This window comes from Callorhinus ursinus, unplaced genomic scaffold, assembly GCF_003265705.2.
Source record: "Callorhinus ursinus isolate GAN/ISIS: 27379988/994484 unplaced genomic scaffold, GSC_fseal_2.0 scaffold17, whole genome shotgun sequence".
NCBI lineage: Eukaryota > Metazoa > Chordata > Mammalia > Carnivora > Otariidae > Callorhinus > Callorhinus ursinus.
In genome coordinates this window covers 35,040,814-35,068,804 of record NW_027397079.1, presented here as the reverse complement: position 1 = coordinate 35,068,804, position 27,991 = coordinate 35,040,814, and the positions used below count along the sequence as shown (strand labels likewise).

The following is a 27,991-nucleotide window of genomic DNA, read 5'->3' as shown; positions in this document are numbered from 1 at the left end:
TTTCCAAATGGTCACATTTATTAGTTTTGCAGTTATTTCTTCTCACTGTGGCTTTAATTTTTCATCTGTATCTATCATAATGCTCTACATGGAAGCAGCAGCAGTGAAAAGATAATTAAGGGATGGGGGAAGGAAATTTTAAGGTGGATCTTTACCCAAAAAGAATAAAAAAGCAAAAAAGAAAATGGCCACAAACATTTCATTCCTGTGCCCTTGCCATCTCCCAATTCGCCTTCCATTATTAACATGAAAAGGAGAAGTGGTAAAACTCTACCCTAATAATCTATACAAAAAAGGAGACAATTTACCTCAAGAACTCACTACACACTGCAATATGTTCAAGTGGTGAAAAGATATAAATTCATTCAGAACTGCCATACTATCTGGCTGTCAATATAGTCTCTTGAATAATTAAACATATTACTACAAAACGTACCAAGAAGTAAAGAATAATACTATATTTGTGAACTGCAAATAACAAAACAAAACAGAGGTCCAAGAAGGCTAAAGTCCAAGCTGTAATTTACACATGAAGTGTATGTTGAAAGCAGTCACAATGTACAAAAATGTGACAAGTAATCCAGATGGTTAAAAAAACAAGAGACTGTTTGCCTCAGATTATATCCAGTCTCATCTGGTAGATTTTTGATAAGCCTGTTACATAAAGCGTGTTTCCCTCCTGCTGATAAGAAGCAGCTTGTAGATATCCATAATTTTCTTAAGGAGTGAGTCTACTTGGCAATAACGGTAACTCCACAGTTTCCTATTACATTCATTGGTCTGAAAACTGAAAACAACTCATAACTAAAATGTTCTTTCAAGTCCTTTACCAGTTTTTCAAGTTTTAATCAAAGGAAAGTTGGAATGTATTGCTTCTTGTCACCAACAAACATTTCAAAAAGAGGGTTAATTAACCAAAATCAAGAGTTCTTTGGTCAAGTTAGTAACAGGCTTCCCCTTTGTTCTAAATCCTTCATAATCCTTTTTTTTCCAGTTTTTCCAGGATGGCCTGGATTTTACAAACAGCCTCTTTCCTGGCCTGCCGGACAGAGTCCTGGCCCCCAGTTTCAACTGAATCCAGTTCCAAAAGTTCCTTGGTTAGCATTTCTTCCAGAAGCCAGTATGCTTTGTCTGTCTTTTTCCCTACGAACTCTTCTACTTCTTGCTCAAGATACTGGACCTTCTCCAGCACATGTATAATTTTTTTAATACTTGGGGGAGTACCTTCATCTGAAGATAAACACTCTTCAGGAAGATTATCACTTTGATCTTGATTGCTGGGGTGTTCATTGATGGCATTACCATACAGCTGAGGCTCAGCACTATACTGGACTTGAGAATCCAAAAGATCTGAATTATCATTGTTCATTGTTCCCGAGGATTCGTACTGATGGACATTGCAAGGAAAGTTGTGCCGGTTCATGCCTTGATCTGATTGGCTATAGGGGTATGAGGCATCCTTGGAGTGGGAGAGCAAAGAGGGGAAAAGAGCTGTTTTAATGGGAATCCATTAATATCAGATTTGTTAGCCCACATCTTTCACCTGACCATGAAGGGACATGAAAAGATTCCCCACTAATAAAATTGGACCTCCCTCCTTAATCATTTGAGAAAAACACAACCCTGAAAAGATAAAAGGAGTGCTCTGTCAAGTAAAAGGCAGAGAATTCCTGATAATGGCTGGAATCTACCCTGAAGCACTCATCATCATGAACACCTCATAATCTATCCTTCCCACCTCACAATCCGCAGTGACTTAATAAATAGGAATTATTTTTTTCCCTAAAGAGTTAAAACCTTAAGACAGATCTTAAAAAGGAACCTAGCCATAGGCAAATGATGGTTTATACAATTTCACACTGGTATCGTCTTCTGTCTACAGACTGAGGTAATAAAATACATCTTTGATTTTGTTTAATATTCAAAGTGCAGTACAACAAACAGTAAATGAGCATTTTTCTGGCTTTTACAAAAAAGATGTGAACCTAAAACTGCTCTAAAAAAATAAAGTTTGTTAAAAGAAAAAAGAAACCGGACTACGTAAAGCTATAGGTAGTAATCACCAACTTTTTGCAATTAATCCCCATTTAACACACACCAATGCAGAAAATTTCCATGTTGTGCTCTCTCAATTACCCAAACATCAAAAGAATGTTTAGAAGGTCTCCTACCTTGGGCTGATGGGGTGGTGGTGAAGGAGGTGACTGAGGAGAGCTGCTATTAGGCCATGGTGAAGTACTCTCACTCATGTAGGGATTCCCAGGTGGTGCTGAGGGGGCAGCTGAAGGCCAGGGGTAACGGGTTCCCATTCCATAAGCACCAGGAGAAGCCCATGAGTCCTCTTGTGGTCGTACAGTTGGTCCTGGTTGTGGAACACTACGATTACCATCCCCATAAGGATAATGAGGCAGGGTCATTCCAGGGTTCTAGATTGAGAAGAAGGAAATATGCTGGTCATTGCTAAAAAAAATTTAAAGTAATGAAAATAGTATAAACAGACTGAGCTGTTTCCTCTCTGCTTAACAGAGTATACTTTAGCTGCTACTGAGATAAGCTGCAGCATCTCTAATCAGTTGTAGTCATTTCTCCAAGCCAAAAAAGAGCTTGGTTCGAAAGATACAAGGGCAGATTTAGTGACAATCAAACTCAGAAGAAGAAAGATTAAAATTCAATGGCTAAAGCACAGCATAAGTCTGTCCCATGATATTATAAATAAGTGGACCCATATGCTATAAGGAAGCACAAATAAAAGATGTATTAGAACTAGAACTCCCCTTGAAGTGCACAGAGAGATAAACATGGTATCATTCATAGAATTTTTTTTTTAAAGTAGCCCAACGCAGAGCTTGAACTCACGACCAAGAGTCTGGACACTTAACCAACTAAGCCTCCCAGGTGCCCCTCACTCACAGAATATTAAAAAATAAAAACCCAACAGAAAACTGCTCACCTGTGAAGCAGGATATCCTGGAACCTGCCCCCTAAGAGGGGCTGCTTCAGTCTGGCAGTCCTGCTGAGGATACAGCCAACGAGAAACTGGGGCTGGGCTGTTGCCGGGTGAACGATAAGTGCTTGGAATCTCTGGGGAGTAACTGGTCTGAGTATATCCCGGTGTGTAATATGCCCCAGAGTATGAGGCAGTATTTGTCGCAGGACCGGTGGGGTATGGTGAGCCGTATACTCCATTTGTGTAAGAATTCAAACTCTATAAAAAAGCAAAGTTGAGAGAAAAAAGGATGACTGAATGGAAGAACTGAAATGCCCTGACTTAAAATGCAACTTTGAAAACTTTAGGAAGGAAAAAGATTAGTAACTAATGAAAATATGAACGCCCGGCGTGCCTGGGTGGCTCAGTCAGTTGAGCATCTGCCTTCGCCTAGGTCATGATCCCAGGGTCCTGGGATCGAGTCCCACATCAGGCTCCTTACTCAGCGGGGAGTATGCTTCTCCCTCTCCCTCTGCCTTCCACTCCCCCTGCTTGTGCTCTGTCAAATAAATAAATAAAATCTTAAAAAAAAAAGAAAATATGAACTCCCTAAGCAATCTCTGAAACATTCTTCCTCTCATATATTATGACCATATACCACATATTAAACTCAAATTATCACTGTAGAGTCTGTGTTCTAACAATGAGAAAGTATGTTGTGATACATGATGAAGTGATGGCCTCAGGGCCATGCTTCCCAAACACTTCCGTTAAGTATACCTAACAATAACACCTAACAGCAGAGAAGTTGTGCCGTTCCCCCTGGGGAAGGGTTCTGGGAAACCGGGGAAAGGGCTACACAGAGAAGAAAATAAACATGATACAACTGAGAGAAGAGAAGACTAGAGAGACAGCTCTGTGTTTGTGTCTGACCTCTCTGGAGCTTTCGTTTCTCCACCAGAAAAATGGAAATCATAAACTTACCTTGCAGGACTACTATGAGATGCTATGTATAAATGCTTAGTGTCTGGCACATAGTATGCTCAATAAATGGTAATTATTTATAATATCACTGTTGTTACTATTATTATGGCAAGATCAAGAAATGAAACCAGATCTGACCCCAAAGCCCAGGTTCTTTGTACTATCCCACTCTGCTTCCCAAGTAAACAACAATAGACTACAGAGGCAAATTCTTCATTATGTTGCTTACTGTAGTTTTAAATCACCTCTCCAGACTATTATTGGCACCCAGAATCCTAGTTTAGTTATCCAAACAAGATTAAAGCTAAATTTTAAACGGTAAAAATATAGAATCGAGTTTTCCTGTACTCTTCTAAGATACATACTCTTTCCCGCTTTAGGTAGAAGAACAAGAAAAGAATCCCTGCGATGTTAACTAGACTTCACTGTGGTGATCATCTCCCATTGTATACAAATATTGAACCATTATATTGTACATTGGAACTAATACAATGTTGTATGTTAATTACGCCTCAATTTAAAAAAAGGCTCCAGATAGCTTATACAGTTGTTAATGACTGAAGAAAATAATATTCAAATTTGATTCCTACTCTAACACATCAAAAACTGGGATGAATCAAAGTAGGAGGGTAGTCATTATTCTGTGGAAAATAAATTCTCAACCATACTTTTATGGCAAGGAGATAAAAGACAGGCTATTATCACCACTTGGCCAAAGAATTGCATGCAGGAACCAGTGCAATGGAAGATCCAGCAAGGCACTCCCCAACCAGAAGGACGATGAACCACCTCTTTGTTAAAGCTATTACAAGACTGTTAAAGTCATCCACCTAGATGTGCCTAAAAAAAGAATCCTTAATATAACGCACACAGCTGGAAACTTGATAAAACATCATGTGACTTTTTGTACTGTTATTCAACTTCTAGAAATCCTTCCTAAGGAGAAGATTCAACTAGAGAAAAAGTTACAGGCGTGAACTATTTATAGTCACACAAAATTGCAAACAACCTAAATGTCCTGCAATATAACGGAATGATTGAGTACATAATGGGCTATTCATCCAGGGAATTTTATTGTCTTAAAATTCACTGTTAGAAGGGTGCCTGGGTGGCTCAGTCCGTTAAGCGTCTGCCTTCGGCTCAGGTCATTATCCTGGGGTCCTGGGATCAAGCCCTGCATCGGGCTCCCTGCTCAGCAGGGAGTCTGCTTCTCCTTCTCCCTCTGCCTCTCCCCTGGCTTGTGCTCTCTCTCTCACTCACTCACTCTCTCAAATAAAATCTTAAAAAAAAATGTATTGTTAGAACTGACCATTTAATGATACTAAAGAATTATTTTTAGTTTTTTTAAATTTTAGTAAGTTATGTTTTTAAAACTTGTATTTTAAGATATATACTTGAGTATTTATAAGTAAAATAATATGTCTGGAATTTGCTTCAAAATAATCCAAGGATACAGATGAAACAAGATGAAACAAGAGACTGTGTATTGATACTTATTGAAGCTGAGATGAGTACATAGGAGATTACTGTGCTATTCTCATCCCTTCTGATTGTCTGAAAATTTCATTAAAAAAAAAAAACTTCACCTGTTATTTCACCCTATAACATGGAAAGTACATATGATAAACAAAAAGTCATACAAAAAGTATATGTGTGGGGAAACTGGGTGGCTGTTGGTTAAGCATCTGACTCTTGATTTCAGCTCAGGTCATGATCTCAGGGTCTTGGGATGGAGACCCACATTGGGCTCCGTGCTCAGCAGGGAGTCCGCTTGAGATTCTCTCCTCTTCCTTCTCCCTCTACCCCTACCCCCACTCATGCGTGGTCTCTCTCTCTCTCTCCAAAATAAATAAATCTTTTTTTTTAAGTGTATGTACAGTAAGTTTAAAGCAGGGAAAGGGCAAAACAAATTTACCAAAATACAGCTCTATTAGGATGGCAGAATTAGTGTTTCCCCCTTTTCTGTATTTTCCAAATATTTAGTAATAAAGTTGTATTACTTTGGTAGTTAAAAAAAAAAATTATGCTATTAAAAATGTCATGAAAGGGGCACCTCGGTGGCTCAGTCAGTTGGGCATCCGGCTCTGGATTTTGGCTTGGGTCATGGTCTCATGTTCTCGGGGTCAAGGGATCCAAACTCAGTGGGGAGTCTACTTGTCGCTCTCCCTCTCCTCCCCCCGCCCACCTGCATGTGTGCTCCCTCTCTCAAATAAATAAATAAATAAAATATTTTTTAAAAACGTCATGAAATCCCAAGTATGTCTAGAATCCAGTGGGCTGCTAGGACCACAGCAACTTCATCAGTGTCCAAGTAGACTATTTTAATGAAGGGAAACTTGTATCTAATGACAATAAGCTGCAATTTTAAAACGGTCAGCTGATATGCCAATAGATAAAATCTGAAACAGCAACTACAAGAAATAAATAAAATCTTTTTTTTTCTTTAAAGATTTATTTTAGGGCACCTGGATGGCTTAGTTGGTTAAGCGTCTACCTTCGGCTCAGGTCGTGATCCCAGAGTCCCAGGATCAAGTCCCGTGTCGGGCTCCCTGCTCAGCAGGGAGTCTGCTTCTCCCTCTGCCCTTCACCTTGCTAATGCTCTCTCTTGCTCTCTCTCTCTCTCTCTCAAATGCATAAAATCTTAAAAAAAAAAAAAGATTTATTTTAGAGAGAGATAGAGAGCACAAAGGGGGAGAGGGGCAGGGGGAGAGGAAAAGAGAGCATCCCAAGCAGACTCTGTGCTGAGCATGGAGCCTGACTCGGGGCTTGATCCCATGACCCTAAGATCATGACCTGAGCCAAAATCAAGAGTTGGACACTGACTGAGCGACCCAGGTGCCCCAGAAATAAATAAAATCTTTGACAATTATTAAATTTCTGTAAAAGTCTCATTCTGGCTTCCAGAAGAAATCAAGAGACTGGAATCACAAAAAATCCAGCTGCTACTCTTGTTCTAGATGTAAATATAGATATTACTTAGCATTCAAAAGTCAAAATAATGTCACACCAAAAGGGGTCTCATTGCAAGCTAAAGATCGTCCAATATGAATACTTCTTCCAAAAGTCAGTTTCACAGTTGATGGACTATTGTGTAGATATAGACTCCAAAGAGGCGAAAAGTGGTCAAGTCTCTCACCCAGAAAGTGATACACTGTTCAATGAATTCCCTGTCCATTCCAAGGCAAACAGACCCAATACAAGCAAAAACAGATTACCTCTAAGCAACAGAACTCCTCCTATTGTGCTTCTCATGAAAACCATGGAAAGTCTTACCACATAAGTACTGCAAGAGTTCATAATTATCAGCAGGTGGTATCAATTCGGATTTCTCTAATACTCATTTTTGAAATTGCCAAATCTATGATCATACATAGGTTGCCTCCTCATGCCATATCTCTACTTATAGAACTATTCCAGGGGCACCTGGGTGGCTCAGTCGGCTCAGTCAGTTAAGCGGCTGCCTTCGGCTCGGGTCATGATCCTGGGGTCCTGGGATCGAGCCCCACATCCAGCTCCCTGCCTGCCACTCTGCCTACTTGTGTTCTCTCTCTCTCTCTGTCAAATAAATAAATAAAATATTCAAAAAAAAAAAAAAGAACTATTCCAATTTTTGTCTCACTCAAGTTCCTAACTACAGTTCTTAATAGGCTATATTTTACAACTCAGTTCCCCTTCAAATTAAATGAAAAAGTATCATAGGTTCTGACCAATGTCTTTTTGTATCATGGTTTCTCAATTCAGAATGCTATCTTCAGTTTTCGGGGCACCTGGGTGGCTCAGTTGGTTAAGCCTCTGCCTTCAGCTCAGGTCATGATCCCAGGGTCCTGGGATTGAGCCCCGCATCAGGCTCCCCGCTTGGCAGGAAGTCTGCTTCTCTCTCACCCTCCGCCCCTCCCCATGCTTGTGCTCTCTCTCTCACTTGCTCTCTCTCTCAAATAAAGTCTTAAAAAAAAAAAGAACCTCAGTTTTCTTTGTTAGAACTTTGCCAGTTCCTCAAATTGTTAAACACAGCAGAGCTACCATATGACCCAGCATCTCTACTCCTACGTATATAACGAAGAGATCTGAAAAAACTTATGTCCACGTAAAAATGAGCACACAAATGTTTTTAACAGCATTATTCATAACAGCCAAAAAGTGGGAAAAAAACCCTCAAATTTCTATCAACTGATGTTGGATAAAATAAATGTGGTATATCCATAAAATGGATAGTATTTGGCCATAGAAAGGAATGAAGTATCAGTACATTGCCACAACATGGATGAACATTATGCTGAAAGAAAGAAGCCAGTCATAAGATATCAAATATTACATGATTCTGTTTATGTGACATGTCCAGAATAGGCAAATCCATAGAGATCACAAGTATATTAAAGGTTGCCAGGGGCTAGGAGAAGAGAAAAATGGTGTGATAGATATATTGTTTCTAACTGGGGTGATGAAAATGTTCTGGAACAGACAGTGATGATAACTGCACACCTTGTGAATAGACTAAAAACAACTGATGTGTACATTTAAAGGGTGAATTTTATGAAATATGGCCAAACCACAAGCATATCACATTAAGCAATAACATTGCCTACTTCTCGATTTCAGTCATAGGAATGCAGATGACACAAGTAAAATGGAAGTCTGTGTTAAGATTTTTTTTATTTTGTATTCCACTATCTCATATCAACTTTATCCTAAAGTTCAAGTACCCATAATCATTATGAAAAATCAACTGTTTTTGTGTTTTCTTTACGTACATAAGTAAATCTTGCTCTAACTTTAATAAACTCTTCTAGCTCAAAATCAGTCTTAAAGGAATGTATCACCAAATTAATGAGAAAAAAGGGAACATGATTTTTTTTTTAAAGATTTTATTTATTTATTTGAGAGAGAGAGAGAGAAACAGCATGAGAGGGGAGAAGGTCAGAGGGAGAGGCAGGCTCCCCGCCGAGCCGGGAGCCCGATGCGGGACTCGATCCCAGGACTCCGGGATCATGATCCGAGCCGAAGGCAGTCACCCAACCAACTGAGCCACCCAGGCACCCGGAACATGATTTTTTAAATGAATTAATTATTCAGCCCCATAAAGAAACTTATTTTCATTATTTCAGCCTCCATGCCACCAGAAAATCAGAACAGAATTTGAATATATTATCTATTTGAAAACTATCAGGAGAATTACATTAGTATACTTTATGGTGATCTGAAAATTTAATTCTGCAGAGAACATCGGTTTACAGAGAATTCTGACCTCAATATAAAATTCAAATTCTTTGAAAGCTGCTTAAATGTAGCCGCTTTAAAACTATAAACTATATATACTACAGGGGCGCCTGGCTGGCTCAGTCGGTGGAATATGCGACTCTTGATCTTGCGGTTGTGAGTTCGAGCCCCATGTTGGGTGTAGAGATTACTTCTAAAAAAATTTGAATGTACTACAATCATGTTTTTAAAAATTATTTTCAGGGGCACCTGAGTGGCTCAGTTGTTAAGCGTCTGCCTTTGGCTCAGGTCATGATCCCAGCGTCCTGGGATCGAGCCCCGCATCGGGCCCCCTGCTCCGCGAGAAGCTTGCTTCTCCCTCCCTCTCTCACTCCCCCTGCTTGTGTACCCTCTCTCGCTGTGTCTGTCAAAATAAATAAATAAAATGTTTAAAAAAATAAAAAATAAAAATTATTTTCAGGGGCACCTGGCTGGCTCAGTCAGAAGAGCATGCGACTCTTGATCTTAGGGTTGTGAGTTTGCGCCCCACACTGGGTAGAGAGATTAATTAAAAATAAAATCTTCTAAAAAACAATTTAAAAAATTATTTGCATATAGAAATATGGCATCTAGACAGAAAAAAATGGAAGGAAATATGCATATGTAACAATTATTGCCTTACTAAGGTTGCCAGATTATGGGTGACTTTGTAAACATTCCCTCATTTCCACAACGGTATTGTGGAAAAATAATTTGGCTATATTTAATAAGCATACATACCAAAACTCCAAAATTCCATACCCCAGGGAAGTTCTTGCCTCACATGTGTACAACAAAGAAGTGAAAAACAATGCTGAGTAAAAAAGCAAGCTGGAGAATGCTAGTATGAAACCATTCATATCAAGTCATGGTAAATAATACTATGTAAATGCACATACAAGTAGTACCAGCATAAGAACACATATGAGATAATAAATATAACTTCAGGAAATGGAAAGAAGTGTTACATGTGGCTTCAATTGTATTTGTTTTACTTCTTTTTAAAAATCTGAAACAAGAGGTCCTTGGGTGGCTCAGTCAGTTAAGCATCTGCCTTCAGCTCACGTCATGATCCCAGGGTCCTGGGATCGAGCCCTAAATCAGGCTCCCTGCTCAGGGGGAAGGTTTCCCCTCTCCCTCTGCCTGCCGCTCCCCCTGCTTGTTCGCTTGAGTTCTCTTTCTCTCTGTCAAATAAATAAGTCTTTTAAAAATAATCTGAAACAAATGTAGCAAACTGAAAAACTGACAAAGCTAGGTGCTGGATAAAACGATATACAAATTTTCTATACCTTTTCAGTATACTTCAAATATTTAAAATTAAATATTTGTCATAAGAGTACAATTTATTTGACACCAAAAGGAAAGGCAACAAAAGTAAAAACAAGTGGAAGTACAAGAAACTAAAAAGTTTCTGCACAGCAAAGGAAACCACCAACAGAATGAAAAGGCAACCTACTAAATGGAAGAAAATATTTTCAAATCATATATTTGATAAGGAGCTACTATCGAAAATATATAAAGAACTCAAAAAACTCAAGAGCAAAAAAAGAAACAATCCTATTAGAATATAGGCAGATAACCTGAATAGACACTTTTCCAAAGAAGACATAGATGGCCAACAGGTACACATCAAGATATCACCCCATACTTGTTAAAATGGCTAGTATCAAAAAGACAAGAAATAACAAGTGTTGGTGAGGATGTGAAGAAAATCCCTTGTGCACTGTTGGTGGGAATGTAAATTGGTACAGCCACTATGGAAAGAAAGCAGTTTGGAGGTTCCTCACAAAATTAAAAACAGAATGATCCAGCAATGCCACTACTTATAATATATCCAAAGGACACAAAAACACTAACTCGAAAAGATATCTGCATCCCCATGTTCACTGCAGCATTACTTACAATAGCCAAGACATGCAAGCAACCTAAGTGTCTATCGATGGATGAATAAAGAAAATGTGGTGTATACATAAACAATTTACTATTATTCAGCCATAAAAAAGGAAATCTTGCCATTTGTGACAACATGGATAGAAATAACTCAGAGAAACACAAATATTATATGATGTCACTTATATGTGGAATCTTAAAAAAAAAAAAAATCCTACATTCAGAGAATAGACTAATGGTTGCTAGAGGCAGGGCCAGGGGTACAAATGGGTGAAGGAGGTCAAAAGGTACAAACTTCTAGCTATGAAATAAGTAAGTCATGAGGATGTAATATACAGCATAGTGACTGCAGTTAATACTGTATTGCATATCTGAAAGTTGCTAACAAAATAAATCATAAAAGTTCTCATTAGAAGAAAAAAATTGTAATGATATGTGGTAACAGATGTTAAATAGACTTAATTGTGGTGATCATTTCACAATGTATACAAATATCAAATCATTACATTATATACCTGAAACTAATATAATGTTACATGTCAATTATATTTCAAAAAAAAGTCAAACTTAAAACTTAAAAAATAAGTATATTGTATGTTTATTGTTTCCAGGTCCTAAGAAATAATCTATTATGCCTCAAGCTACCTTTGCTATAGATAATATTTGCCTAGATATTTCCTTACTTCTGAGCCAAAAACATTAAGACAGAGTCCATTAAATAACAAAACTCCACACACTGCTACTATGAAATCTCCACAGGTTTTGAAAATAAATCAATACATTAAGAAAAATTTCAGGGCATGCCTGGGTGGCTCAGCAGGTTGAGTGCCCAACTCTTGGTTTCAGCTCAGGTCATGATCTCAGGGCCCTGAGATCGAGCCCCAGGTCAGGCTCTGAACTCAGCCTGGAGTCTGCTTGAGATTCTTTTTCCCTCCCTCTCCCTCCCCCTCTACTCCTCCCCCTGCTTGTGCTCGCTCTCTCTCTAAAATAAATAAATAAAATCTTTAAAAAATAAATTCAGCGGGTGCCTGCGTGGTTCAGTTCATTAGGCGTCTGCCTTTGGTTCAGGTCATGATCTCGGGGTCCTAGGATCGAGCCCCGTATCAAGCTCCCTGCTCAGCGGGAAGCCTGCTTCTCCCTCTCCCACTTCCCCTGCTTGTGTTCCCTCTCTCGCTGTCTCTCTCTCTGTCAAATAAATAAATAAAATCTTTTAAAAAATAAAATAAAAAATAGGGCGCCTGGGTGGCTCAGTTGGTTAAGTGACTGCCTTCGGCTCAGGTCATGATCCTGGAGTCCTGGGATCGAGTCCCGCATCAGGCTCCCTGCTCGGCGGGGAGTCTGCTTCTCCCTCTGACCGTCCCCCCTCTCATGTGCTCTCTCTCTCTCATTCTGTCTCAAATAAATAAATAAAATCTTAAAAAAAATAAATAAAAAATAAATTCAGGAAGTCAGTCAATTTTAGATCATACCTGGCCTTGCATTTCCGGTCTTACAGGATATGTACTTGGGTATGGAGCCCTAGGTCGTGCAGGAGAATTCCAATAGTTAGAACTGTAGCTAGAATATGGTGGCTGGTCCTAAGGGGGGAAAAAATCACTTTTAATAATATTCTTATATCATAATGAAAAGTTGACAGAGGCAGCTATAATTATTAAAAAAGAAAAGAGACAAAAAGCAATAGAACACTACTATAAAATCACTCATTATTAGGGCGCCTGGGTGGCTCAGTTGGTTAAGCGACTGCCTTCGGCTCAGGTCATGATCCTGGAGTCCCAGGATCTAGTCCCGCATCGGGCTCCCTGCTCAGCGAGGAGCCTGCTTCTCCCTCTAATCCTCCCCCCTCTCATGTACTCTCTCTCTCTCTCATTCTCGCTCTCTCAAATAAATAAAAATCTTTAAAAAAAATCACTCATTATCAAATTCTCATTACCAAATTGATACAGAAATACTATATGGTAAATCACATGCCCTAGAACAAAGCAATTATTGACTATTAAAAGTCTGTTCTTACGCATTATGATGCCAAATGATATATAAAGGAATTCTACTATGCCAACATGATTAGCAAAACCAGAGACCTAGATTCCTTTATCCCTCTCCAATCACCAGCCCCGTCACTACCAATTTAATTCATGCAACAAGATTATAGTTCTTTGCCACTGTTAAGGCCTATCTTACCAGCTTTGGAGCTTGAAAATATTACTACTAAACTTTACTTCAAACATATAAATCTTCAATACTCTTTTGTCTGTCATAGTATTTTTGTTTTTTGTTTTCTAAGATTTTATTTATTTGAGATAGAGAGTGAGAGCACGAGCCAGGAGACAGAAGGAGAGGGAGAAGCAGGCTCCCCACTGAGCAGGGAGCCCGACGCAGGGTTCAATCCCAGGACCCTGGGATCATGACCTGAGCTGAAGGCAGCTGCTCAACTGACTGAGCCACTCAGGTGCCCCATGTCACACTAGTTTTTTTCATATTCCTGTACTTTCTGTTATGGCTACGTTTCTGCTGGCAGCCTACAACTAACCCAAGTATCATGAATTGATAAAGAACAATTACCACTCCAAGAAGAGAATCTAGCTATAACGTTAATCTCTACAGCTTTGCACTCCAACTCAAGAGTTAAAGCAATGATTTGCAGTAAGCCAATAAACTCCAAGAGACCAGATCAACTCAAAACTTTTTAGAGTCTAGTTTAATGTATACATGCTATCCTGTAATTTATTTTGCTTTGAACTTTATATTTTTAGTTTTAAGCTTAAACAAGATCTTCAAATTGTTTCACAAAGAAATTCATTGGCAGTTGTAATCACTGAGAGTTTAATTATCACCATGTTAGCTTAACTGTACTACTTATCAGTTTCATAATGCTTTGTTTTCAAAGCACATAATTATTCCATATGACATTATACAAGTTGGGCAAGGAGCATCTCCTTTACATGATACAGAAACTAGAGAATAGCCAGATTTAAAAAAATTTTACAGGCAAACTTCAGATTCTAACTACCAAATTTCTCAAGCAGACAGATGCCCCCAATTAATGCCCTCCCTTCCTTTCCCTGGTTAAAGGGTAAGCATTTGACTAATTGATTTCTCTCTACCAAGAATCTGAATCTTGAGTAGTAGAGATAAAAAGACAAGGGTTGAAGCTGCCTCACCCCAGCAGTGGTGAACTAGCACCTGAATCTCCGGAACCACCCTGGTTTCTGTTCTCTCCTCCTGACTGACTCCCTCTGGTACTCCGCGTTTTCATTACTTCTTCACCCTCCTATCCGTCACCTCACCCATGTCCTCACTTCCTTCCTTAACTCAGCTTCCCAAAACCTAATCCTTTGCCGCTGCTTCCCTCAGATACACTCACCCTGAAAAGACTCAACCCAGTTTAAACCCAACTGTCCCCTGCCTTCACATCTGCACTTCCTCTAAATACTGGTGGAGAGAAACGCTAGAGCTCTCTGCTTTCTTTCTCAGAGACCACAAATCGCAAGTAGACACAGCACTGCCTAGCAACTACACCACACTTCCTTAGGATGGATATTCATCTCACTCTCCAGAACAACTACTTCACTCTTCCCCCCGCAAATCTCCAATATCCTTTTAGCCTGCCCCTCATTTTTCAACTGACAACTTTATCACATATTTCACCAACAAAAATTTTTTTTAAAAAGGAAGAAGCAATCAGACAAAAACTCCATCTTCCTACTTACTAAATCAAATGCACCCAGCCATTGTCTTCCCAGAGAGCATGAAGTGCCTTTGGCCCTATTAAAGGCCAATCCCTCCACACAGCTATGGACCACATAACCTCTTACCTTCTAGAGGATTTGATTCCTGTAGTTAGTCTTTCCTCTACTTCTCCTAGTCAAACAGATCACCCCCATTACAACAAAAACCTGCCCTTAAGATTCTCCTAAACAAATATTTAAATATATATTTAAACTACCATAACAGTGTGGCAAGAGTAGGCATATAAATCAGTAAGATTAACAATAACCTACCCGATAATTGCTGAAGACGAGTGATGGCTATCTGGAAGTTTTATTATACTAGTCTCTCTACTTTTACATATAATTTAAGTTTATAATACAAAAAGTTAAAAAATGGGGTGCCTGGGTGGCTCAGTCAGTTAGGTGTCTGCCTTCGGCTCAGATCATGATCCCAGGGTCCTGGGATCGAGCCCCAAATCATGCTGAGCAGAATCATGCTCCTTGCTCAGCGGGAAGTCTGCTTCTCCCTCTCCCTTTGCCTGCAGCTCCCCCTGCTTGTGCTAATAAATAAAATCTTAAAAAAAAAAAAATTTAAAAAAACAACACTGTGGGGCAGGGACTCAAGGCAGACTTCCCTTAAATATACCATGCTTAGCACATCTGACTTTAGAACAATTGTAAATATTTCACATAATTATAGAAAATGACATATTTTTAAATCCCTAAAAAAGTAACATAACTGCCAAAGCCAACGTTTTTTTATGATTTATTCATTTGACAGAGAGAGACACGGCGAGAGAGGGAACACAAGCAGGAAGAGTGGGAGAGGGAGAAGCAGGCTTCCCACTGAGCAGGGAGTCTGACTCTGGGCCTGATCCCAGGACCTGAGCTGAAGGCAGACGCTTAACGACTAAGCCACCCAGGTGCCCCCAAAGTAATGAAGACTTACTCCTTGTTTATTCTAAGAGTTTCATAGTTTTAGTTCTTACATTTATGTCTATGATCCATTTTGAGCTAACTTTTATACATGGTGTGAGAGTCCAACTTTATCGATTATATATGGCTATCCAGTTGTCATGGTATTGTACGTTGTACCGTAGACTACTCTGTCCCTCTATTAAATGGGCTTGGCATCTTTACCAAAAATCACTTGACCACAGAAACATGAATTTATTTCTGGACTCTCAATTCTATTCCATACAGACATAAGTTACATATATCTTTTTCTTTTTCTTGCCCAATTGCCCTAGCTAGAACTTCCAGGACAATGTTGAATAGTAGTGGCAAGGGAAGATATCCTGGTCTTGCTCCTGATCTTAGGGAAAAGCATCCAGTCTTACATCACTAAACATGCGGTTGGCTAGCTGAAGGTGTTTTATAGATGCCCTTTATCCGATTGGAGAAATTTCCTTGTATTCCTGGAGTGATTTTTATCAAGAAAGAGTGTTGGATTTTGTCAAATGCTTTTTCTTTTTCTGTATCTATTGAAATAATCATAGAGGTTTTGTTTTTTGATTGATATATTACATTGATTTTCAGATGTTAAATGAACTTTGCATTCCTGGGATAAATCCCACTTGGTCATGGTATATAATTCTTTTTATGTGTTGCTGGATTTGGTTTACTATTTTTTTTTTGGAGGACTTCTGCATCCATATTCATAAGAGATATTGCCTGTTTTCTTGTGATGTCTTTGGTTTTGGTATTAGGGTAATAACTGCTTCACAGAATGAGTTTAGAAGTGTTCTCTCCTATTTCTTAGAAGAATTTGTGAAGAATTGGTGTATCGGTTCTTGAAATGTTTGGTAGAATTCAGTAGCCCACCTGGGCTTAGACTTTCTTTGTGGGCAGTTTTTGTTTTGTTTATTACCAATTTAATTTTTTACTTGTTATAGGTCTATTCAGATTTCCTATTTCTTCTTGAGTTAGTTTTGGTAGTTTGTATCTTTCTAGAAATTTGTCCAACTTCTTCTATGTTACCTAATTTATTAGCATACAATTATCCAACAGTATTCCATTATGATTTTTATTTCTGTAAGATCAGTAGTAATGTTCCCTCTTTCATTTCTGATTCTAGTAATCTCTCTCTCTTTTTTTCTGGGTCCATCTAGCTAAAGACTCATCAATTGTGTTGATCTTTTCAAAGAACCAGCCTTTCCTTGCATTGATTTCCTCTACTGTTTTTCTATTCTCTTACATTAATTTCTACTCTTCGAGATGCCAGGCAGGTACCCCACCACTCTTAGCATTTCCTTCCTTCTGTTTGCTTTAGGTATAGTTTGCTCTTCTTTTTCCAGTGTCAAGATGGAAGCTTAGGTTATTGATTTGAAATCATTATTCCTTTTTTTTTAAGATTTTATTTTTTTTTTAAAGATTTTATTTATTTATCTGACAGAGACACAGCGAGACAGGGAACACAAGCAGGGGGAGTGGGAGAGGGAGAAGCAGGCTTTCCGCAGAGCAAGGAGCCCGATGTGGGGCTCATGACCTGAGCTGAAGGCAGATGCTTAACGACTGAGCCACCCAGGCGCCCCTAAGATTTTATTTCTTTATGGGAGGGGGAGGAGCAGAGGGAAAAGGACAAGCAGACTTCACACTGAGCCCACACAAGTGGGGCTCAATCTCACCACCCTGAGATCATGAGCCAAAACCAAGAGTCAGGCGCTTAACGAACTGAGCCACCCAGGTGCCCTGAAATCATTATTCTTTCTTAATACAGGCATTTATAGCTATAAATTTCCTTCTAAGCAGTACTACTACTTTAGCTATATTTTAAGAGTTTTGGTACACTGTCTTCATTTTCATTTATCTCAAAGTATTTTTTAATTTCCCTTTTGATTTCTTCTTTGACCTGCCGGTTATTTAGGAGTGTTTTATTTAAGGGACACCTGACTGGTTCAGTTGGTAGAGCGTGTGACTCTTGATCTTGGAGTTGTAAGTTTGAGCCCCATGTTGGATGTAGAGATTACTTAAAAATAAAATCTTTAAAAAATATTAAGGAGTGTTTTATTTAATTTCCACATAGACGTGAGTTTCCCAAGGTCTTTCCTGCTATTAATATCTAATGTCTTTACATTATGGTTGGAGAACATCCTTTGTATTATTTCTATCCTTGTATACTAAGATTTGTTTTATGGCTAGCATATGGTTTTTCTTGAGAATGTTCCATGTGTACTTGAGAAGAATGTATATTCTATTGTTGGGTGGAGTGTTCTATAGATGTCTCTTATGTCTAATTGATTCACAGGGTCGTTCACATCTTCTATTTCCTTGTTGATCTTATTATCTAGTTGTTCTATCCATTACTGAAAGTGGAGTACTGAAGTCTCTATTATTGATTGATAATAACTGTTGAGCTATTATTGAACTATTTCCTCCCTTTATTTCTGTAAGCTTTTCCTCAATGTATTTTGGTATTTTGTTATTAGGTACACATATTTTTATAGTTATTATATCTTCCTGATCGATTACCCTTCTTATCATGTCCCACTTTATCCCTAGTAACATCTTTTGTTTTAAAGTTTACTTCTTGGATACTGTATAGCCACTACAGTTTTCTTCTAGTTACTGTTTCCATATTTCTTTTTCCTCTTTTTAGTTTTAAACCATTTGTATCTTTACATCTGAAGTGTGTCTCCCACAGACAGCTGAGAAGGAAAAACCTTCTACTCCTATGTTTTTCATTTACTCTCACGCTATTACCACATTCACAACACTTCTGATACCAGATGTGAGATTTTTTTCCCCATGCCAAGCAATTCTGCAACACCAGCTGGCTGTCCTACAATTAAACTATCTACCTGTAAATAGCATCAGATCCCAGAGGTTAGGGGCCTCAGTCCCATGAGAGTGCCCCCCACCACTTCAGATGCCAAATGCAAGCAACAGGTCCCCTGGTCTCCAGGTTACCCACAATTTATGTCTCACTAGGCTACAAAGTGGAGGTTTCCATGACCTCTTCCCCCTTGGATTTGATTATTTGCTAGTACATCTCACCCGGCTCAGGGAAATATTTACGATTACCAGTTTATTAAAGGATATGATAAAAGATACAGATGAACAGCCAGATGAAGAGATACATAGGGCAGGCAAGGTCTGGGAGGACCCCATGTACAGAAGCTTCTGTTCCCACGGAGTCAAGGTGCATCACCCTCCCAGTATGTAGATAGGTACACCAAACGGGAAGCTCTCTGAACCCCACTGTGTTTGGATTTTTATGGAGACTCCCTCACGTAGGCATGATTAATTATTAACTTCATTTCCAGCCCCTCTCCCTTCTCTGGAGAATGAGGACCAGGACTGAAAACTCCAAACATCTAATCATGGGTTGGTCTTTCTGGTGACCAGCCCCACCCAGGAGCCATCCAGGAGACCACCCAGAGACACCTCATTAGAACAAAAAATAGTGTATCACCCAGGAAATTCCAATGGGTTTAGGAGCCCTGTGTCAGGAACTGGGGTCATAGACCAAACATTGAACAAAAATACTCCTAGTGCTCTTTTTTTTTTTTTAAAGATTTTATTTATTTGAGAGAGAGAGAGAGAGAGCGCGCACACTTGGGGGGGTGGGTCAGGGGAGAAGCAGACTCCCTGCTGAGCAGGGAGCGCAATGCGGGACTCGATCCCGGGACTCCAAGATCATGACCTGAGCCAAAGGCAGTCGCTTAACCAACTGAGCCACCCAGGCGCCCTCCTAGTGCTCTTTTCATTTAGGAATTTACAAGGGTTTCAGGAGCTCTGCGCCAGGAACCCAGGACAGAGACCAATATGTATATTTTTTCTTTATCTCACAACAGCATAGAATTGGATCTTCTTTGTTTTCTTTATCTCATATCTGTTTTTGTTCCTCTATTCTTCTTTTACTGCTTTCTTTTGCCTTAAGTGAATATTTTCTACTGTAATATTTTAACTTCTGTAATGAGTGTGTGTGTATGTGTGTGTATTTCTTTCCCTCACCACACCTAGCTGTTAAAGCTCCACACCCTGGGATAAAAAATTGTTCCACAAACTGATCCAACCAAAATTTAGGCTTCTTGGAAGAGACAGGTCTCAAAGTCAGTGTTTAAGATTTGTTCTAACCCCAAAGGGCTTCTCCCAGCTATTTCTTTCCCTGGTTCTCTTTAGCAAACTAGGTGGTCTATAGTTTAGACCAGATGTCCCATGAATCTACCAATCTCCTCCCAGTTGCCTTTCACAACAATCTCCACAGTTTTCGAGAACATCCTTAGGCTTCCGCTTCTCCACACCACACTCTGTTGCAAATAAAGTCAGTTCCTTTGGGAAAAGATTAGGAGCTACCTGTTTTACAGTCTGCTTCTGCCTCCAAATAAAATGTCTGAGCCACCCTCCGCAGCTGGGTTGGGGACAATAGTATGCCTCTCTAAGAGACACCCTGCTTTAAGAGCTGAGCACCTGGTGGAGGAAAGGGCAGTAGCCTCAGGGCTTCTCAGCTTGCCTTATAAGCCAGGGTAAGGGTGATCAGAGCCCTAGTATTCTCAGCAGTGCCCTGCCCAAAATAAAGCCTCCATCCCCAAGTAGGTACGGGGCAGAGGAGGGAACCAGCATTACTTAACCACAATTGCCTGGAATTTGGTCTCATCAACAATAGCTGGCGGCAAGATAAGAAATGTTGACGTGCTGCCCCTCCCAGCATGAGAACCCTCTGACTGGGAGCTGGGAGAAGAGGGAGCCCTGTTTTCTTGGCTGCACCAGTCTGGAATGGAGTTTGTCTCACTGCTCTGAGGGAAGAATGGAGCAGGTCCTGGTTCAAACAGCACAGACTCTCACTGTTCTCACTGAGTTTGAGTAGATTTTCTAGAATAAATGTTTATTCATTTGCTATATAACCTAAAACCATTTACAGAGACTTTAACTGGTTGTTTTTGAAAAACAGTTTTCACCAGTTTCACTGGGGACTGGGTCCACAGAGCTCCTCACGCTGTCATGCCAGAACTAGAACCTGGCATTATTTTGGCCTTATTTTATATATTATTGTAGGACTGTGCAAGTATTTGTAATTATCCTAACATTGTTAGTAACCAAGATATTCCACACAAGAGAAAAGTAATAAATACAATCAAAGAAATAAAAATAATTTGTAATGTTAAATTTGAATTAATATAAATATGAACTCATTTATTTTTCTATTTAAAAAAAGCCTATTTCAGGGCACCTGGCTGGCTCAGTCGGCAGAGCATGCGACTCTTGATCTCGGGATTGTAAGTTTGAGCCCCAAACTGGGTGTAGAGATTACTTAAAAATAAAATCTTAAGAAAAAACTTTTTAATTAAAAAAACCTATTTCATTAACTGTCCATCGAAAGGTCTAGAAGCAGTGATAACACAATTGCAATCAGTATACCTAGCACTCAAATTTAACTTCTGTACGACTTACGAAGCTATTGTCCGTCAACACAGCATTTTATTTTTTTTTAAGATTTTATTTATTTATTTGAGAGAGAATGAGAGATAGAGAGCACGAGAGGGAAGAGGATCAGAGGGAGAAGCAGACTCCCCGCTGAGCAGGGAGCCCGATGCGGGACTCGATCCTGGGACCCAGGATCATGACCTGAGCCGAAGGCAGTCGCCCAACCAACTGAGCCACCCAGGCGCCCAACACAGCATTTTATAATTGGCTCCGTCCTGCAGGATTGGCAGTCCAAACATTTCTCCTTCGCAGCTTGGTTACTATTCAGTTCTGCCAACAGGAGGCACTAGGTTAGAGGAGGAGAGAAGGGACTTCCGGGCTCCTTCCAGTTGCTTATTTGCTGTTTCTGTCATTGTCAGCCTAGCAACACCCTTCCACCTGGGGTTGGCAGTTAGCAGCAATCTCCAAATTCTTCTGGTTTTCCAGAACTCCCTCAGACACCAGTGCTAGCCAGGCCGTGCCTTCTGGGTTCCAGCTCCACCAGGCCATTCTTCCAAGTTGGCAGGTTCTAATAACCCAACCTCTTCTCTTTGTTCCCCAGCCCTAGGAGCTGTAGCTGTTTCCAAGTTACCATCTCTGTATTACCTCCACTTTCTCTTTTTGCCTTTTGAGATCACCAATGCCCACTTCACTAATTTCCTAGAACAAATTCTCTCTTTTATTTAAAGGATTTATCTATCTATTTATTTATTTTAGAGTCGGGGAGGGGAAGGGGGAGCAGGCTCCCCACTGAGCACAGAGCTTGATGTGGGGCTCGATCCCAGGACCCCAAGATCATGACCTGAGCTGAAATCAAGTGTCAGATGCTTAACTGACTGAGCCACCCAGGTGCCCCCAGATCTCTCTTTTAAAAGAACTAGTGTAGGTTCTGTTTTCCTGCCTGGATCCTGACATATGCTTCTAAATATAATCTTACATTTTTAAAAAAAATCAAGGTTTTCTTAAAGGAATGGTTCATTATGTCTGGGACAGAATACATACAAAATAAGCCTGGCACATCTTGTACCAGAAATCAAGGAAGGTGTCAAAAATCAGTGGGTCACGTCAAAAGGACTCAGAAGCCAAGAAGAAGGGACTCCCATTCTCATGATATGAAATCATTTAAGCAATAAAAATAATGATTGTAACTGACTGAAATACATTCAAAATACAGAGTATATTTTATATGTGTATACATACATATATACACATTATGCAAATGAGATGACACTTAAAACAAATGAGAAAGTTACTTTTCTGTAATTTTAATAGGGTTTAGAAATGAATGAAAATTAAATCTTCCATCTTATCCTAGGAATCTTTCTTTTAAAAGATGGGTCATTATCTATACCTTGATTATGGTAGTGGTTACATGACTGTATGCATTTGTCAAAACTCACAGAACTATATCTTTAAAAAGGTACAACTTACAGAATGTAAATATATCATAATTTTTAAAAATGAAAAATAGATTGTTGTCTATGGCCACACCACCATGAACACGCCCAATCTCATCTGAAATCGGAAGCTAAGTAGGGTCGGGCCCGCTTAGTACTTGGATGGGAGATGTCTTCAATGAAGTGGCAAGAATTACTAATTTTATTAAGTCTTAATAAAAAGACTGTCTTTGCTTTTTTTTCCTCCCCTTTGGACAAAATGGAACAAATCTAAAAATATCCCCAGTAACACTGAAAGTCTGTAACTCAAGGCCTTCCTAACCTGAAAGACATAATTCTATGAAATATCATTTGGTTTCACAGGAAGCTGGCTGAAGCTGATCTGTTTTATAATCCAAGTTGCCAATGTTATCATGTGCTTAACTCTTTCCAAATTTTTTATTTGTTGTCTGAAACTAGACAAAGGTGCTAAAAGGTGATGTAAACCAGACAAAAATGAGAAAAGGTTTTCACAAGAGGCAGTAATTAATGTGAATTAAAGTTCTTGTTGCACTGGAAATTTGATCAAAATTATGCAAGAAGATAACAAATTCATTTACTTCCTCTTTGAGAAGAAACACCTAAATCTCAGATGAAGGCTGGAGTCAACTTCTTTCATATTTATCTTAGAACTAGTTTTGTAGAAGTATATACAAGATTAAATTTACAAAGTGACTTACCAACATGCCTCCAAAAAATAACCCCAACCCAAACAAATCTAACGGCAGAAGAATCTGACTAGTGCTGCCACTAAGTCCCATTTACAAATTTGTTTACGTTGTTCACAAGAATTAGACAAAAATTAGAAAAGTACATTAAAAATTATTTTTAGCTATATATGCCCAAATCACTACAAAAGCACTTTACGTTCCTATGCTGACCATCATCCTAAATTTTTATTTTCAATCTCATTTGGGTCTCTCCCAGGCTTCTCTACAATTTCCCACTTCCCCTGGCACCTGTTTCAAACATTTATCATATCACATTCCCAGTTTATGCTATTCCACTTCCTCTCCTCTCAGATGACCTAGCCTCCTACTTCACCAAGGACACCAAGAGTTATAAACTCTTTCAATGTCCCTCCCCTCCACCTCCAAACTGATCTCCCCCCACCCCACCGCTTTAGCTTGGAGAAAAAGGTTTTCCAGCTCTTCCTCACTTCATCCCTCTCTCCACGAGCCACATTCCATCATTTTGTTCCCATCTTTTTTCCTACTCTCTGCTTACAAACATATTCAAGCCACTAATACTAAAAATTCTTTCCCCGATCCTGGTTTGCAGTCAAGTAACCACTTTCTCATTTACTAACTTCTAGAAGTAGTAACGTATGTAAACGTACATACTTGGGTGTTGTCTTGGCACCCAAACCTGCCACTATTTTAAACTCCCACCACTAAAATCAACAAGACCCTTTCAATTGCCAAATCCAACAGCATCTTTTCAGTTCTCGTATAACTTACATTCAAAATAATTGTGTCTTTGCTTGGTTTGCACTGCATGACTTTCCTGATTTCCCTACTATCTTTCCAAGTATTCTCTCTTATTGTCTTCTTCTGAATCCTCTTTCTTTGTCACTTATTCTAGACTCTCAAAGATCTCCTGTGAGAACATTACCCAGTTTGGTAATTCAAATATGCTTAGCTTTGATGACTCTCAAATCACCATCTCCATCCCCCATCACCCACCTGACCCCACATCTATTGTTTTGTTCCTATAGACAACAACTCCTGGATACCAGAGACTATAAAATTTGGCATCAAAAAAAACAAAAACAAAAAGAGAAAATCACAAACTCCTGTCTCATCAATCACATACATTACATCCAGAGCTTGGCACATAGTAACCACGGTGAATTACTGGCTTCCAACAGAAGTGAAATAAAGGCAGTACACAAACCCTTGTGAAGTCTTTGCATTTTTTTAAGCTCCTCTATTAACCAATCACTAGTTCTTCTGGTATGAAACTAAACTATATCTTCCCAAAAAACCTGTTCCTCTTCCCTTTTATTACTATGAAACATTTATTCCTAGGAAATACTAAAACTTCAGAATCACCTTATGTTTCTCTGGCTTCCCTCACTTCCAATTGATATATACCTTTAAAAATGTCTTTCAAATCTACGCAGCTTGTTTTGGAAATGCATTCAGAAAGTAAGATTGATACAGGTGCATGGCTGGTTCAGTCGGAAGAGCATGTGACTTCTTGATCTTGGGGTTGTGAGTTTGGGCCCCACGTTGGGTGTACAGATTACTAAAACACCCTACACAATTCTAAAATCTTAACTTCTCTAACCTTGCCCAGAAAACACACTCTTGTTTTAAGAATACTGCAAGTCCAAGGAGAAGTCATCTCTTTATCGTTCGTTTTCTCCTTGCTTTCCACTGATCTTTGGTATAGTTTGCCTACTTATAGGCCAAGCATTTTATCACTCTAATCTACCATGGGATAAAAGTTCCGAAGACTACTTATTCCAGATTTACACACACACACACACACACACACACACACATACACACAGATATAACCGTTCTTCACAATTAATCACTCCCTACATGTTGTTTCTCATATAATTTTTTAAAGATATGACCATCATAGCATAAAACCCACCCTTTTTAAAAGATTTTATTTTTATTTATTTATTAGAGAGAGAGTGCAAGCGGGGGGAAGAGCAGAGGGAGAGGGACAGGCAGACTCCACTGAGTGCAGATCTGAGGCGGAGCCCGATCTCCGGACCTTAAGACCATAACCGGAGCCGAAATCAAGAGTCAGACGCCTAACTGAGCCACCCAGGTGCCCCAAAACCACCCTTTTAAAGTGTACAATTCAATGGTTTTTAGTATATTCAAAGTTGTGCAACCATCGTCACTATCTAAATCCAGAATATTCTCATCACCCCCAAAACAAACCCCATACCCTTTACCATCACCTCAAAGTCCCCAGTCCCCCAGCCTCTGGTAACCACTAATCTTCCTGTCCCTACAGATTTGCCTATTCTGGACATTTCATATAAATGGACTTATACAGTATGTGTGTGGTCTTTCTATCTTTGTCCATGTAGCATGATGTTTTCAAGGTTCATCCATGTCGTAGAATGTATCAGTACTTAATTTCCTCCCTACGGCTAAATAATTTCATTGCATAAATATACCATATTTTATCTATTCATCAGTTGATGGCCATTTGGGTTATTTCCACTTTGTGGCTACTCTGAATAATGCTGCCATGAACATGCTTGTTGTTCATAAAAACAGGCAAGTTTTTAAGTAGATATGTTTTCAGTTCTCTTGGGTACATACCTAAAAGCAAACCTGCTGAGTAATATACTAACTCTATGCTTAACGTTCTGAGGAACTGCCAAACTATTTTCCAAAGCACTGAACCATCTTACATCCCCACCAGCAATGTATGGGAATTTCACCACTACATTTTCAACCCATGAGGACATTATAATTACTGAACAGAAAGAGAGGTGTGTCCCCTGACCATATAATAATTCATTGCCAAGAATACTGATTTAACAAAAAAGAAGTATATTTCTGGCAGGAAGACAAGGAGTAGAATGTTGTAAGTCCGAGTGTACAGGTTCCCCCTGCTATCTGAAAGTAGAACATTCCTATGAAATCTTTTGTAAGCCAAAATGTCATAAAGCGAAAAAGCAATTACCATTGATTTTTTATGAAAAATGTTTTAGCATTCCCAGGCCCCCAAAATAACCTTTCTTAGGCTTTTCTGCTACCTTAGGACATATCTTGCCAACAGATGCACAAAATAAATTGAGATAAAGCACAGAGGCTCACAGACACAGTTCAAAGCTATGGCACTGTGATGCTGAGTGTAGTTCCCAGGGCAGGAGCTTGGCGGTGCCACTCTCACTGCCCAGTGGCGCACTGCCGCTACAACTGCTTGCTGCAAAACAAACGCTGAAGCTATTTTCGCTTTTCACCTTTTTTCCTAAAAGCAAAACTCCTCTTCAGATTTCTTTCAGTTAGTAAAAACAGACACTAAGGTAGGTCTGTCCTAAAAAACAAAGTGGCAATAAAGGTGAACCTTCAAAAAGCCAGGGATATCTCTACTGACCAAGTGAGTTAGCCTCTCAGAGCCAACTATTAAATCATAAAACAGGGAGGCTGTAATGACAATTACGTTGCAGCCGCAACGTAATTTAACAATCCAAGTAAAGGTGAGTATTGGTGATTCAATCCTGGGCACAGCATTAGGGGCAAAGGGCTAAATGCCCGATCCCTCCTCTTCCTTCTCAGATCCTTCCCGTCGGGAGGGGTTGCTGAGTGACAGCGGGGGCTGCAGCCACCTCCCTTCTCGGGGAGAGCCAGCCATATGAGCCACGCAGAATAAATTGTTAGAGCTCAAAAAGCTTGGCCAGGTCACTCCAGCCCAACATCAATCCAAGACGAGAGATTCCGCAGCTTGCTACTTAGCTTACCAAGTCAGCGCAGGATCTTTCTTCCTTTTTTAATGGTAACAGACACATTTATCATGGTCGAAGCAGAAAAGGAGACGCAAAGAGAACACAAGCATATCCCCCCAGCCACAAATCCAGTCTCTGTCTCTCCAACCCCCCATAACGAAAACAAATACGAAACCCGATCCATTACGAACTCTGGAGGTTTATCAATCCCAATGGCCCTCACCCTCCAAAGACTCCCCTTATCGGAACCCCCGGGACAGATGGTGCAAAGCTTACCTGGTGGTTTCCTCCAGCTCGACCCGTTTCTGACCAGGAGCCTGGAGAGACATAGTAGCCATCGCCTCCTCCGCCTTCTCCCGGCCAGGTGGTCTCAGCAGGGCCGCCCCCGCGCACCCGCCAGGAAATGGGAGGCTGAGGAGGTTCAGGGCGAGGAGGATACAAGGGCGGAGGTGGGTGCATGGGCACATCTCCACCCCGGGGCCCGTAGAAGCGGCCATACGCAGGACCGTCACTGGGGCCGTAGCCCGAGCGCCTCAAGGCCGACATGGGCTCTACTGCCCCGTAGCGCTTCCCGCCCCCCACGGCCAGCCCATAGCGCAGGCGCCAGCCGAGGAGAGGAACTGGACAGCAGGGAAAGGGGTCGGCCGACAACAGCCAATCCCAGGCCCGTTCCCGCCCCTTCGGCTGCCGAGTCTGAGAGTTGAAGGTCGGAGGTCCGTGACTCGGGGGTCTGGGAAGCAAAAAGACTTGCGGCAGCACCGTGTTTCTTAAAAGGGAGAATACATTTTCCTTACCATCTAGTCAATCTAGATTCCTCTTCCCCTTTTATCAGGGATGGGGAATGGGTGTCCCGGGACCGCACGACAGCCCCGCCTCTTCCTGAGGACGGGCACGTGATACCGGAAGTGGGTGGGAATAATATGGAGGCGTTTCCGGCAGGCCCCGGCTGCTGAAAGCCGGGGCAGACGTGCTGCTCCTGGTTCGG

General features: G+C 40.2%; 1 protein-coding gene across 3 annotated transcripts; it reads right to left on the bottom strand.

Moving 5' to 3' along the window:
* On the bottom strand, positions 1 to 27,911 carry BAG4 (BAG cochaperone 4). 3 transcript variants are annotated; one of them, XM_025886289.2, is made up of 5 exons: positions 27,801 to 27,911; positions 12,502 to 12,609; positions 2,951 to 3,205; positions 2,172 to 2,426; positions 1 to 1,459 (listed from the first exon to the last, which is right to left on the bottom strand). In XM_025886289.2, the coding sequence occupies exons 1-5, from the start codon at positions 27,801 to 27,803 to the stop codon at positions 974 to 976; spliced, it is 1,107 nt and encodes a 368-aa protein (XP_025742074.1). In that variant the 5' UTR covers positions 27,804 to 27,911; the 3' UTR covers positions 1 to 973. The 3 variants fall into 3 exon arrangements, with proteins under 3 accessions (XP_025742074.1, XP_025742071.1, XP_025742072.1); XM_025886286.2 differs by lacking the exon at positions 27,801 to 27,911 and adding an exon at positions 27,283 to 27,687; XM_025886287.2 differs by lacking the exons at positions 12,502 to 12,609; positions 27,801 to 27,911 and adding an exon at positions 27,283 to 27,687.
* Between the last annotated feature and the right edge of the window lie 80 nt (positions 27,912 to 27,991).